The 12881-nt window shown below is 27.9% G+C and overlaps 1 protein-coding gene across 1 annotated transcript in view; it reads right to left on the bottom strand.

The window, feature by feature from the left end:
• The window catches only part of LOC117179822 (uncharacterized protein C05D11.1-like), a 26096-nt gene extending 14793 nt beyond the window's left edge, over positions 1–11303 (bottom strand). Inside the window, exons 1-5 of the mRNA XM_033371959.1 lie at positions 11132–11303; positions 10529–10770; positions 9122–9290; positions 8882–9045; positions 3489–3910 (exon numbers count right to left, since the gene is read on the bottom strand). Coding sequence (XP_033227850.1) covers positions 3489–3910; positions 8882–9045; positions 9122–9290; positions 10529–10770; positions 11132–11303 — 1169 coding nt within the window. The remainder of the gene's footprint in view (positions 1–3488; positions 3911–8881; positions 9046–9121; positions 9291–10528; positions 10771–11131) is intronic.
• Positions 11304–12881: the final 1578 nt, after the last annotated feature.

The raw sequence follows: 12881 nt of genomic DNA, 5'->3' as shown, positions 1-12881 counted from the left end.
AATATTTCAACAATCAATTCCAACGGCATCAGCCGGTAACGTTGTACACGAAAATACGAACTCTCGAGAGCCTCGTCTAGTGGCCGCCAGGTTTCGTATTTTGGTGTACAACGTTACCGGCTGATACCGTTGGAATTGATTGTTGAAATATTTTTTTTTTACATCATTTATTATTAAACTTTGTACTTTAACGTACTTTTCTTTCGGCTCTTGCATTTCTCAAAGTTTGAGACCGATATTTTATGTATAAAAAAAGTTCGAACGTTCAAAAAATGTTGAGGTTCAGAAAAAAGATGAAATAATTTTCAGTGAAGTTCCTACCAAAATGCAGTACCTAAACGTACTTTATTGCACTCTAATATATTTCCCAAAGTTTCAACTCGATATTTTATTCACAAAAAAAGTTCTTAGGTTCAAAAAAACATTCAGTGAACTGAAAAACTGTCGTCGGTAATATAGGTATTTAGCTGTGTCACATGCCCTTTAAGGCTTTTAAATTTTATAACAAAATCTTCAAAACCATATATTTTGTTTGAAATGTTTTGACATTTTTTCAACTTTTAAATTAAGTTTTAATCTTTATTGTTATGTATTCATTAAAATTCAAGGATTTCACGTACAAAATAAAAAATGGTAAAAATAGACAAATTAAAATTGCAACGTCCTAATTTTAAATGTAGAGAAAGAAAAAGAAGAAAAAGAGTGAACTAAGATATTGAAATTATAGAATGGAAGAAATATTTTTTAGATTTGCTACGAGGAGAACAGAGAAAAGTTGTAAAGGGAGGAAAATATGGTAGAGAAAGAGATGAGGAAATTTCAAGGGAAGAAATAGTTAAAGTTTTAGGAATAATGAAGGATGGAAAGGCATCTGGTATAGGTGAAATTCCAAATGAAGTATGGAAATATGGAGGGGAGGAACTAGAGGAATGGGCATGGATAATGTGTAATAGAGTATGAAGAAGAGAGGGGTGGCCAGAGTTCTGGAAAGAAGGAGTAGTTATACCAATAGTAAAGAAAGGCAAGGGAGAGGAGGTTAATGATTATAGGGGGGGGGGGGGGGGTGACGTTGATGCCAACACTGTATAAAGTATATGTAACTATTTTGTCGGAGAGATTGAAGATAGAAGTTGAAGAAAAAAAGATCGAGTCACCGAATCAGACAGGGTTTAGAAAAGGAATGGGGGTAATGGACAACATATATGTTCTGAACTATCTAGTAAATAAGAGAATTAAAAGGGAAGAAGGGGCAATGATAGCAATGTTCGTGGACTTAAAGACGGCGTTTGACTCATTAAACCGAGGAGAAATAGAAAAAGTTATGATAAAAAAGGGGACAAGAGAGGGATTAATAAAGAGAGTATCAGAAATTTTTAGAGAGATAAGAAGCAGGGTAAAGGTAGGAGAGCAAGTAGGAGATAGTTTCTGGTTGGTGAGAGGTGTAAGACAAGGGTGTCCTCTGAGCCCACTTTTATTTAATTTATTAATATCAGACTTGGAAGAAGAAATGAGGAGAAAGGGTTGGGGCGGAGTTAGGGTAGGGAAGGAAAAGATATATACACTGACATACGCAGACGACATAGTGTTGATGGCAGAGGAAGAAGAAGGGATGTCGGGATTAGAGAAATACTTAGATGGGAAAAAGCTGAATGTAAATGTAGAAAAGACAAAGATAATGAGGTTTAGAAAAGGAGGGGAAGGAAGAAAGAATGGACAGGGAGATGGAAAGGAATAAAGTTAGAAGAAGTCAAAAAGTATAAATATTTGGGATATATCTTGCAAACGAATGGAGATCATACAGCTCATATAAGAGAAAGGATAAAAAAAGCAGCAGGGGTAATGAAACAGATATGGGGAACAGGAAAAAGAAGGTTAAAAAAAATTGAAGAAGGAGAATGTGGTTATTTGATACGCTGTTATGGCCGATATTAGGTTATGGTGCAGAGATATGGGGATGGAAAGAAAGGAAAGATATTGTGAGTTTACAAGAAAGGTATATAAGGTGGACACTAGGGGCAGACTGGAGGACGCCAGGATATATGGTGAGAGAAGAAGCGCAAAGGGATAAGTTAAGTATTAGAGCGGGAAAGAGGGCATGGAAATTTGTGACGACGCTGAGGGAGGGAAAGGGAGGGGAGTTGGCGAGAAAGTGTTTGATGGAGGTAGAAGAGAGGAGAGGGAGGGCGATCGACTTAACGAGATGGAAAGAAGAAAGGAGGGAGTTCTTTAATGATAGAGAAATAGAAGACGGGACTGGAGTAAACTATGAAAAATTGGAAAAAAGGGAGAGGGAAAGACAATTAATAGAAAGGAAAAGGGATGGGGAGAGAGAAGATGGGCCAGAATAGCAAGATTTAGACTGGGAAACGAGGTAATGGAGGGGATGTACTGGGAAAAAGAAGAGAACAGAAAGTGTAGAATATGTAAATGGGAGGAGGAAACATGGGAGCATGTATGGGAAGGATGTAGGAGAGGAATGGAAGATAAAGGAAGCTGGCAAGAAAATATGGTTAAGATTCTAGGGAAAGATGGATTAGGAGAAGAATGGATGAAAGAGTTGAAGGGTGCTAGAGGAGTGAATGAGGGAGAATGAAAGAATGCACGTGAAAAAGGTAAATAGAGGTTAAAAAAAGTGTTTGCGTTCTCATGCTCTCTCTCTCTCTCTCTCTTGCTTGCACTCTCGCTTTCGTTCGCTCGCTCACTCGCTTGCTAATAAGTCCTAAATTGCGCTATCGCAGGAAATAGAAATGAGGAACTAGATATAAGACTTTACGTAAATAGTTGTAAATAATTGTATATATAGAAAGGATAAGATTGTAAAAAAATATAGATATAAACGGTAAGATTGTAAGGAATGGAAGTCATGTAAACCCTTAGGGTACACATTATGAATAAAGATGAATATACATCGTTAAATATTGCAATTTGATCAAAGTGTTTAGTTATAAATCTATTGATTCGAAATTACTTTGAAATTGAAAATAGTTTATACAGTTTCAATCGGACTTTTACATTTGTTCAATTACAATGGCTTTCAAATTGTAAAAGTTTAATTTTTAACTCAATTATTATTCCATTCTTAATACTCGAACTAAAGTTCAATTTTTAAACCCCATTAATTTATATTTATTTATCTAACTTAAAACATTTTAAAATTCTTTTCATTGAAAATATATGCTTGAAAATGAAGATTTAAAATAGAAAAATTGTATGCAGCAAAATATTTGATAATTACGCATTGTAAACTGAATGATATAATTGAGTATCAAAAATTTAACTTAAAATTTAAAAACAGTGAAAATTGAGTTTATTTCAAATTTTGTTATATCACGTGATAATTATTATATTTAGTAAATTAGACCTGCTTTTTGAGGGTTAAAATATAAAAATTGAACAATACAAAAGCTTTATTTGGTCTAAATCTGAAAAAAGGTAGTAGTATAATATTCCAGGGACGTGATATTGTGAACTTTTGAATTTTCACCTACCTATAAATAACAGTTTTCATCCTCTTCATGTCGATGCTTTTTTTCGATTCAATATCCTTTAGAATTTTCGTCAGACGATCTTTAATCAAAGGAATCTTTTTAGTCGGCACGTTATCAAACTCGAGATAAAAGAGGGCCTCAGAATTTTCGGAAAGGTTGTATCCGACATTGTTGGCAAAAGGATCGTCCACTTCGACAAACTCTTGTTGGAGAGGGCTCACGCTAGTATCAGTTAGGTACTTTAGCAATAAAGTACAACCCTTGAGTTCATAAAATTCACGAACAGCAGAAGGACCTCGCCAAGCGGCAATCACGATACCATTATCTTCATCATCGCATGGATAATATACATTTAAATCGACGCTTTCTGTCAATGGGGGCACTGGATCTTGCCAAGGTCGTTTAAATGGACCTCTTGGACCCTGAGTACAAAAATGTGTGTGACTTCAAGAACTAAAAATTCAAATACTTTTTTGAAATCATTGAAATCTTTGTAAAATCCTTGAAATCTTTGCGAAATCACTGAGATATTTGTGAAATCATTGTGAAATATTCTCAATACTTCCGAAATTGTTGACATTTTTATAAAATCCATGTGAAATCTAATGGAATACTTGTAAAATCATTGAACCTTAATATCATTCAAGTCGCCAATGTTATGACAGTTCGAAAGGGACCAACATTTTCAATTTTTAATGTTTCCTAAGTTTTTAAAATATTTCAGACATTATTTTAGGGCTTTTGTTTCAACACCTAAGAGAACTGATACTAGAATTTTCATAAAAATTACTAACAATAGCTGACACTGCTAAAATCATTGAAATCTTTGTGCATAATTTGAAAAATCATTTAAATCCTCGTTTAAATCATTCAAATCTTTTGGAATACTTGGTAAAGTCATTGTCATTTATGTACAATTATTGAGATATTCGGAAATATATTCAAATATTTTAGAACCTCTGAAATTTGTTAAGACTTTCTAAAAATTTTTTAAATCGTTGTGAAACCTTCGAGAAATCATTGAAATCTCCTCAAATAGATTAAAATCTTTTGGAAACTTTGAAATCTAAAAATTCTTAAATCTTTGAAATCGTTGTAAAAACCTTGTGAAAATATTGAAATCTTCGAAATTTTTGCGAAATCGTTGAAATCTTTTGAAATGCTTATAAAATCATTGCAATCCGTGTTATACCAATTAAATATTCCGAAATATATTCAAATTTGTTTAATCTTTGAAATGTGACATTTTGTTAATCTTCGAAAAATCCTTGAAATCGTTGTAAAAGCTTTGCGAAATCTTTGAAATTTTTGTGAAATCATTCAAATATATTAAATTTTTGTGAAATAATTGAAATGTTCTGAAATATAATCAAATCTTCTGGAATCTTTAAAATCTGAAAATTTTCAAATCTTTCTAAAATTAGTAAAATCGTTGTGAAAGCTTTGAGAAATTATTGAAATATTTGTGAAATCATTCAAATCTTCTGAAATATATTCAAATCTTTTTGATTCGTTGAAATTTGAAAATTATAAAGTCTTTGAAATCGTTTAAAAATCTTTACGAAAATATTTAAATCTTTGTAAAATCTACGACATTTTTGCGAAGTCGTTGAAATCTTTTGAAATGCCTGTAAAATTATTGAAATCCGTGTGAAATCATTGAAATCTTTTGAAATATATAACAAATTTTAATCTTTTAAATCTAACATTTTTTTAATCATGCTAAAATCATTGAAATTGCTGTAAAAGCTTTGCGAAATAATTGAAATATTTGTGAATCATTTAAATCTCTGCAAAATCATTGAAACATATTAAATATCTGTGAAGTAATTGAAATGTTCAGAAATAGATTGAAATCTTTTGCAATCTTTGAAATCTGAAAGTTTGTAACCTTTCGAGATTTTTTTTAAATCGTTGTGAAAGCTTTGAGAAATAATTGAAATATTTGTTAAATCATTCAAATCTTCTGAAATATATTCAAATCTTTCGAAATCTTTGAAATTTGAAAATTTAAAAAGCTTTGAATTTTTTTAACCATTATCAAATCTTCGAAATTTTTGTGAAATCGTTGAAATGCTCGCAAAATCATTGAAAACCGTGCGAAATAATTTAAATATTCTAAAATGTATTCAAATTTCTTGAATCTTTGAAATATGAACATCTGCAAATCTTCCTACAATATTTGAAATCGTTGGGAAAACTTTTCAATCTCATTGAAATATTTGTGAAATCTTTGAAATTTTTGCGAAATCATTGAATTTCCCGGTTTTTTACAGGTTCGCAAACATTTTTCACGGTCAATGAAATTAAAAAAATCAAACTATATTCTAAATATTTTTCCATACAAAGTAATAAACAATAAACAACAAAATGAAGCATTCAAAGTGGAACCCTTGAATTCCCAACTTTTAAAATTGAAGTTTAAAAGTTTTTAATTAAAAACTTGTGTATTCAAATGCAAGTAAACTAAAAAATTTAGAACTTTTATAAATGATAGAGTTCAAAGATTCAGATTAAGTTCCAAAAAATATAAATCTAAGTTAACATTTTTCAGTCTGAATTAAAGAATCAAGTAATGAACTTAAAATTTTTTCAAAATTATATTATTTTAAATAATTTTAAGCTAAACACATTAAAAATTGAAAAATAATTTTTTTCAACTTAAGAGTTCTTAAATTAGAAGTTAAGTTATTTTTATTTTAAATAATCTAGGCATCCTTCAAATCCAAATTCAAAATGATTTTTGAATTTTTAGTCAGAACTTTTAAATATATTTTTAAAAAAATTGAACTTTTTCTATAACTTTTAAAAAATCCTGCAAATTAAAAAAATTTGAATTTATAAATAACAATAGAACATTTATTTGTTGTAAAAATATTAGAGTGATATTAAGATATATTTATAAGTTTTTAAAAGATTCGAATTCAATTTAAAACTTGAAGTAATTTGAAATACTTAAGGCCGAATTTAAAATAAAATTTAGATTTTTGCAAATTTTAAACAAAAAATGTATAATTTTTTTAGGAATTGTGAAAAACTACAAAAGAATAAAAATTTTCTTGAGATTCTTAAGAAAATTAAAAAAATGATATTTCACTTTGGAAAATTATTGTAACAGAAAGTTTAAGAAGATTTTAAGAGATTTAAAAAATGATCGAAGAAGAACATGGAAGATTTTAAGGATTTTATTTCATTTGCTGGATTTTCAAAAATTGAAGGAGAATTTCGATTAATTTTAAAATACATGTAGAAGTTCTGAAAAAAATTTTTACACACTTCGTTTAAATTACTTGAAATACTTTCAAGTTTCTAATTAATTTTGAATCTTTTCAAAACTTCTACATATATCTTCAAATTACTCAAATTTTTTCTACAAATAATAAGTGTTCAACTGTTATTTATGCGTCAAAATTTAACACTTTCACTCATAGATTAAACACTTTTTAAATAGAACTATTAAAATTATAATGCTAAAAGACTAAAAGTTCTTCGAAAATCTAAAGGTTTAAAGCTTTCTATGTAAAAAAATTCAGTTTCAAATTGTTTTCTTTTAAATATTTGGTTTCAATTTACTCGCCTTAAATGAACAGTGAAATAATGCTAAATATTAAATACTTCTTCTTTTTATATATTAAGAAATTTCAAATTAAATTTGATAAAAATTGAATAATTTAGACTCACAATATTTTTAATTTCATAAAAACCTTTAATTATGACTATATTATTATGGATTTATTTTTAAGTTGTAAATAGTAAAACGCACGTTTACATTTTTCGATAGCTAAAAAAATTAATAGAAATAATATATTAATAAAGTTATTTGTCAAATTTAATTTTAAAAAATAATATAAATGAATACCTGAAACTCTGAATTAAAAATAAAATTATCCTAATAAATGATATATTAATTTCAATTCTTATCAAAACTTTCGGATTGAAACAGTTACCATCTGGACATTCTCAAATTTTGAACGGATCTAGAATTGTTTGGTAAAATCAATTATTGTTCAGATTTCTATACTTAGAGTACAGATCTATTTTAAAAATAATTTAATTATTTATATTTACAGTTGATAAAGTAAAACTGTTTTTATCACAAATTTTCAACTTCAAATGCTTTTAATTTTAAAAACTTCTAATTTTTAATTTTTGTAACCTTCAAAACTGCATTTTAAAATTCTTTAAATTAAAATATATGCTTAAAAATTAAAAATCTAAAATGGAACATTTTTAAAGTGAAAGATTCTCGAATTAAGCAGTCTAAACTAAATGATATAATAATTTTTAAAAATCACAATTTATGAAATTATTTAAAAACGGTTGAAATCAAAGTTGGACAAAATTTTTATTCTACAAATTTGGTCAAATTACCGGTCAAACAATAAATCCACTGTCATTTTCCGGTTTTCCAGGTGTCCCGGTCCAGCGGCCACCCTGATATTCTAATCTTTTAGAATCTTTAAAGTGAGCAATTTCACGCCAAATCATCCGAAATTTTTTTGAGTCATTTCTAGTAATTTCCATGAAAATTTTAGGTGTTGAAAAAAACCCCTAACATAATTTTTTAAAAATCCCAAAAAATTAGGAGCTATTCAAATTTGGTACTTTTAATGATATTAAGTTTTTTTAAATTATTCGTGAACAGGCGCAGATTTGAAGAAATATTTTTGGAAAAAAATTGTATTAACTTCTTGGATTCAACAAAATTTTTATTTTCTTAATTTTTTATAAATGGTTAACAATGTCCACTAAATTCCTTTAAAATTCTAAACGGGATTTCTCTTAGTTTTCGATAAATAAAAAAACACACCTTAATATCATTTAAGTCTCCAATGTTATGAAATTTAAAAAAAGGACCAAACTTTTCAATTTTGAATGTTTCCAATGTTTCTTTTTTTTTAATTTTTCGAATATTATTTTAGGGTTTTTGTTTGAACACCTAAAAGAATTGATACCAGAATTTTCATAAAAATTACTAAAAATAGCTAAAATTCTTCAGATAATTTGACATGAGATTGTTCAACTATGAAATTGTTCTAATCTTTCTAAAATATTTGAAATCGTTGTGAAAGCTTAGCGAAATCATTGAAATATTTGAAATTTTTGTGAAATATTTCAAATCTTTATGAAATCCTTGAAATCGTTTTGAAACATTTGTAAAATATTTTTAACTCTTTGAAAAGCATTGCAATATTTGTAAATTCTTTCACATCATTGCAAAATCTTATAAAAAACATTTTGAAATCTCAAACCTTTGAAATTTTGTAAATGTTCTGAAATAGCTTAAAATATTTGTAATAATTGAAATTTGATGTAAAATCTCAATTCGAGTGTACAACCCCTTTAATTAATTAGAATTTAGTTAAAGTAAATAATATAATAATAAATAATACCTTGGACAGGATCTTTCCTTCGATTGGCTGAAGGGCTTTAAAAACATCAGCATGTTTCACCTGACCAGTTATTACGATTGTCAAGTTTTCTGGCCTATAAAATTCCTTATGGTATTCCTTAACTTTTTCGTTAGAAGTGCTTTCTCGTAAGTTGGGCAAGTCACCTGTCAAAATGAATAGATTATTGAATTAATTTTGCTTTTGATTTTCAAACAAAAGGTCATTTTTTTTGTTAAATACCTCCAGTAATTGATTTATATCCACATTTTCCTGGATATGAAGCCCTTAACAGTTCCGTGTATGTTAAACGCTCTCCGGTGTTTATACTGCCTTGCATTTCTGAATAGACTATACCTCCATCTTCACCTTCACCTGTGATGTGGTGTACTTCTGTTATATATGCTGAATCCTAGAAGAAAATAATTTATTTAGTAGGAATTCAAAAAACTTAATTCACGGTGGCCATTTTAATCAAAGAAAAAACTTTCCGGCCATTTCCCGGTTTGCAAACATTTTTCACGGTCAATGAAACTTAAAAATCGAACTCTAAAGTAAAAAATTTGTTAATTTGAAGTAATAAAACTGAGCTGCAAATTAAAGCACTCAAAGTCGAACTCTTGAATTTGAAACTTTTAAAACTGAAGTTTAAGAATCTTTTATTTTAAAAAATGTATTTAAATGCCAAATAATTTTATACGTATAAATAAAAGCTACTAACACTTTTCAAATTACCAATTTTAAATTAAATGCAGTTCAACTACCAAATCCATTTTTTTAACTTTGATAAATTATAGAATTCGGAGATCAATGCATTTGAAAATTATAAAAATTTAAGCAAATTTAAGCTAGAAACATAAAAAATTGAATGATTACATTTTTTAAATTTTAATTTAACACTTATTAAATTAAAAGTTAAATTATTTTTATTTTAAATAGTTAAAAAAATCCTTGAAATGGTTTAAAATTTTAATTCAAAATCTTGAAACATTTGCATGTTGGTTCACATTATTTTAAAACATTTTTCAGAATCTTGGTTTAGAGCAGAATTGATGTTAGAAAATTCCTTTTTTGGTTGAAAGTTCGTATTTTTGGTTGAAAATTGAACTACTTATTTAAAAATTAAACTATTTAATATGAAAATTTAACTAGTTCGTAGCAAATTAACGTCTTCTTTTTTAGTTTTGAAAAAAATCGTCTTCTTTGATTGAAAATGCAACTGTTCTTAATTGAAGTTTAATTTTTTATGTTTGAAATGCATCTTTATACGTTGAAAATTCATCTATTTTAATAGTGATCTTTTCTGGTAAAAAATGTAACTATTTTTTTAAATATTCGTCCGTTTGGATTGAAGATTCATCATTAATTGTAGAAAACTTTAAAACAAAATCTGTCTCCGAAAAAAATCGTCGTTAGCATAAAAATAGAGCTATTTAGTTAAAAGTTTAACTTTTTTTTTAAAGTTTGATAAATATTCATCTTTTTCTTTTTTTTGAAAATTCATCTGTTTTGGTAAAGGTTCTTTTTTAGATGAAAATTCACCTATTTTGCTTAAAATACAATATATTTTGACTTGAAATCTTAGGAATTTAAATTGTTTTATATTGAATTGAATATAGTATTAATATTAGCGATAGTTTTTTGTATGACCTTAAGGTTGGGATAAAGTATGTGCTCAAGATAGATAGGCATCAGGCAGAGAAATCCATCAGGCCCAGCAGTCTCCAAAGAATAAACAGTATTGTCGACATCTGTGTGTGCATTAGTACCAGATGCGAGGCATCGATTTGCGAATAAATCCAAAACTCCCTTGTAGGGATATTCTTCACTCCCTATGAATATGAGATGCTCCAGAGTGTGAGGCAGTCCATCATCATCAAATGCCTCCGTTGCTAAAATAATGTGGTCAATATTATCCAATAAAATCGAATAAATATTTCTGTCACATATTACTCTTTCATCTAGAAGTTATTCAAGATTTGCTTTACGTTTCTTATAAACTCTTTAATAACTTTTATACAATTTAACGGAGATACATTTTTTCAAAAACCTGCAAATAACTAATCTTAATTTGTTTCTGTATCTTCAAGACTTCCTTAGCGCATGTAAAGATAAATATACTTATGATAAGAAAATAAATTGTTCACATTGTGAGTGATACTATCATATAAGAATTCCTGGACTTTTTACCAGGAAAACGTTTAATTATGCGCTTTTGACGCTGTCAAAAGAGGTTATGTTCGTGTCACTTACCGAGGCAAAAGTAACCGCAAACAAGTGGACCATCAACATCCGCAATGAAAACAGTAATTCCAGTATTTTGGGATTTATATTTATGCACAGGGATCGTATCGTTTGATTTGATTGAGCAAATTAACTCAAATCCTCCCATATTCCCCGCCGGAGTGTTGTCAACGGGCGCCATGTTGTTTCTTTATAATTTCAAAAAATGGGAACGCAGTGGAATTGGAATATTGGACTTGAGAACCGGAAGTTTCTTCTGTTGATAATAAAAATAATACTCGGCGAAAAAATATTCATTTTTAATTTATTGGTATGAATTATGTCCAGTCTAAACTTATGACTTGGCAAGGGGACGGTGGGGCTGGGAAAGGGAAGGGTGCGTGGCTTATATTCGTACATATAAACACTACCTATAAATTGACAATTATATTGTAAATAAAATTTTTATTATTTTGTTGGAAATTCAAGCAGTTTGTTAAAAGGTCGTATTTTTTCGTGAAAAATGCAACTATCTGTTTAAAAGTTGAACGACATTAACAAAAATTTTATTCTGGTTGAAGACTCATTTGTTTGGTTGAAAATTTAACTCTTCCATTATTAGAAAATTAATCTTTTGGTCGAAAAATCAAATTTTGGGTTGAATGTTTTGAAGTATTTTGTTGTGAAGCTCATTTTTATTGATGAAGATTGATCATCATTTACTTTAAAATTTATCTTTCTGGTCGACAATTAAACTATTTTCTGGTAAATTCTTTTCTTTGTTGTTAAGAATTAATTTGTTTAACTGTAACTATTCCAGTTTTGTTAAAAATTAACTGTTCCAGTTGAAAATTCAACTATTTATCTGAAAATTCATGTAATTTATTGAAAATTCGTATTATTTTGGTAGAAAATTCATCATTTTCGCCTAACAATGCAACTTATTGGTTGAAAATTCGTCTTTTTAGGTTGAAATTTCGCAAATTGTATAAAGTTAAATTAATTGATTACAAATGAACTATTTCGTTATGTTTTTTTTACAATTAAACTATTTAGTTAAAAATTTAACCATTTTGATAAATATTTGACTATTTTCTAGAAAATTAATTTTTTTGTTAACAAATCTTATTTTTGGGTAAAAAATTTAACTTTTTTTGTGAATAACTTGTCTTTTTGGCTTTAAGATTCAACAGTTTGATTAAAAATGAACGTATTTTGTTGGTAAATCATGGTTTCGATGGATAATTAATTTTCTTGGTGGAAAGTTAATGTTTCTGGTAAAAGATTAAACTATTTTGTTTAAAATTCATCCCTGTTGATTGAAAATGAGACTATTTTTGGATAAAAGTTGAACTACTTTGTTACAGATTCATTTTTTTAATTCACCTCCTTGCTTAAAAATTTAACTTTTTTTTTTAAAATTCGTGTTTAAGAATTAATTTTTTTATCTAATAATGTAACTGTTCCGTATTTGGTGGGAAACTTATCCTTTATAAGTTGAAAAATCAACTATTTAATAGAAGATTCATGTATCTTCTTGAAAATTCGTCTTATTTAGAAAATTAATTTTGTTTACTGAAAATTCATCTTTTTGGTAGAATATTTGAACTATTCTGCTAAAAACTTATCTTTTTTAATTAATTAATTAATTAATCTTTCTTGTATTATTTTGTTAAAAAATATTCTTTTTTTGCTTAAAACTTCAATTATTCGATTGTTAATCTATATGTTTGGTTAAAAATTTTGTTTGTTAAAAATTCATTGGGAGGGGGGGGGGGGG

This window comes from Belonocnema kinseyi, chromosome 9, assembly GCF_010883055.1.
Source record: "Belonocnema kinseyi isolate 2016_QV_RU_SX_M_011 chromosome 9, B_treatae_v1, whole genome shotgun sequence".
Classification (NCBI taxonomy): Eukaryota; Metazoa; Arthropoda; class Insecta; order Hymenoptera; family Cynipidae; genus Belonocnema; species Belonocnema kinseyi.
The sequence above is the reverse complement of the archived record's forward strand: the minus strand, read 5'-3'. Positions and strand labels throughout refer to the sequence as shown.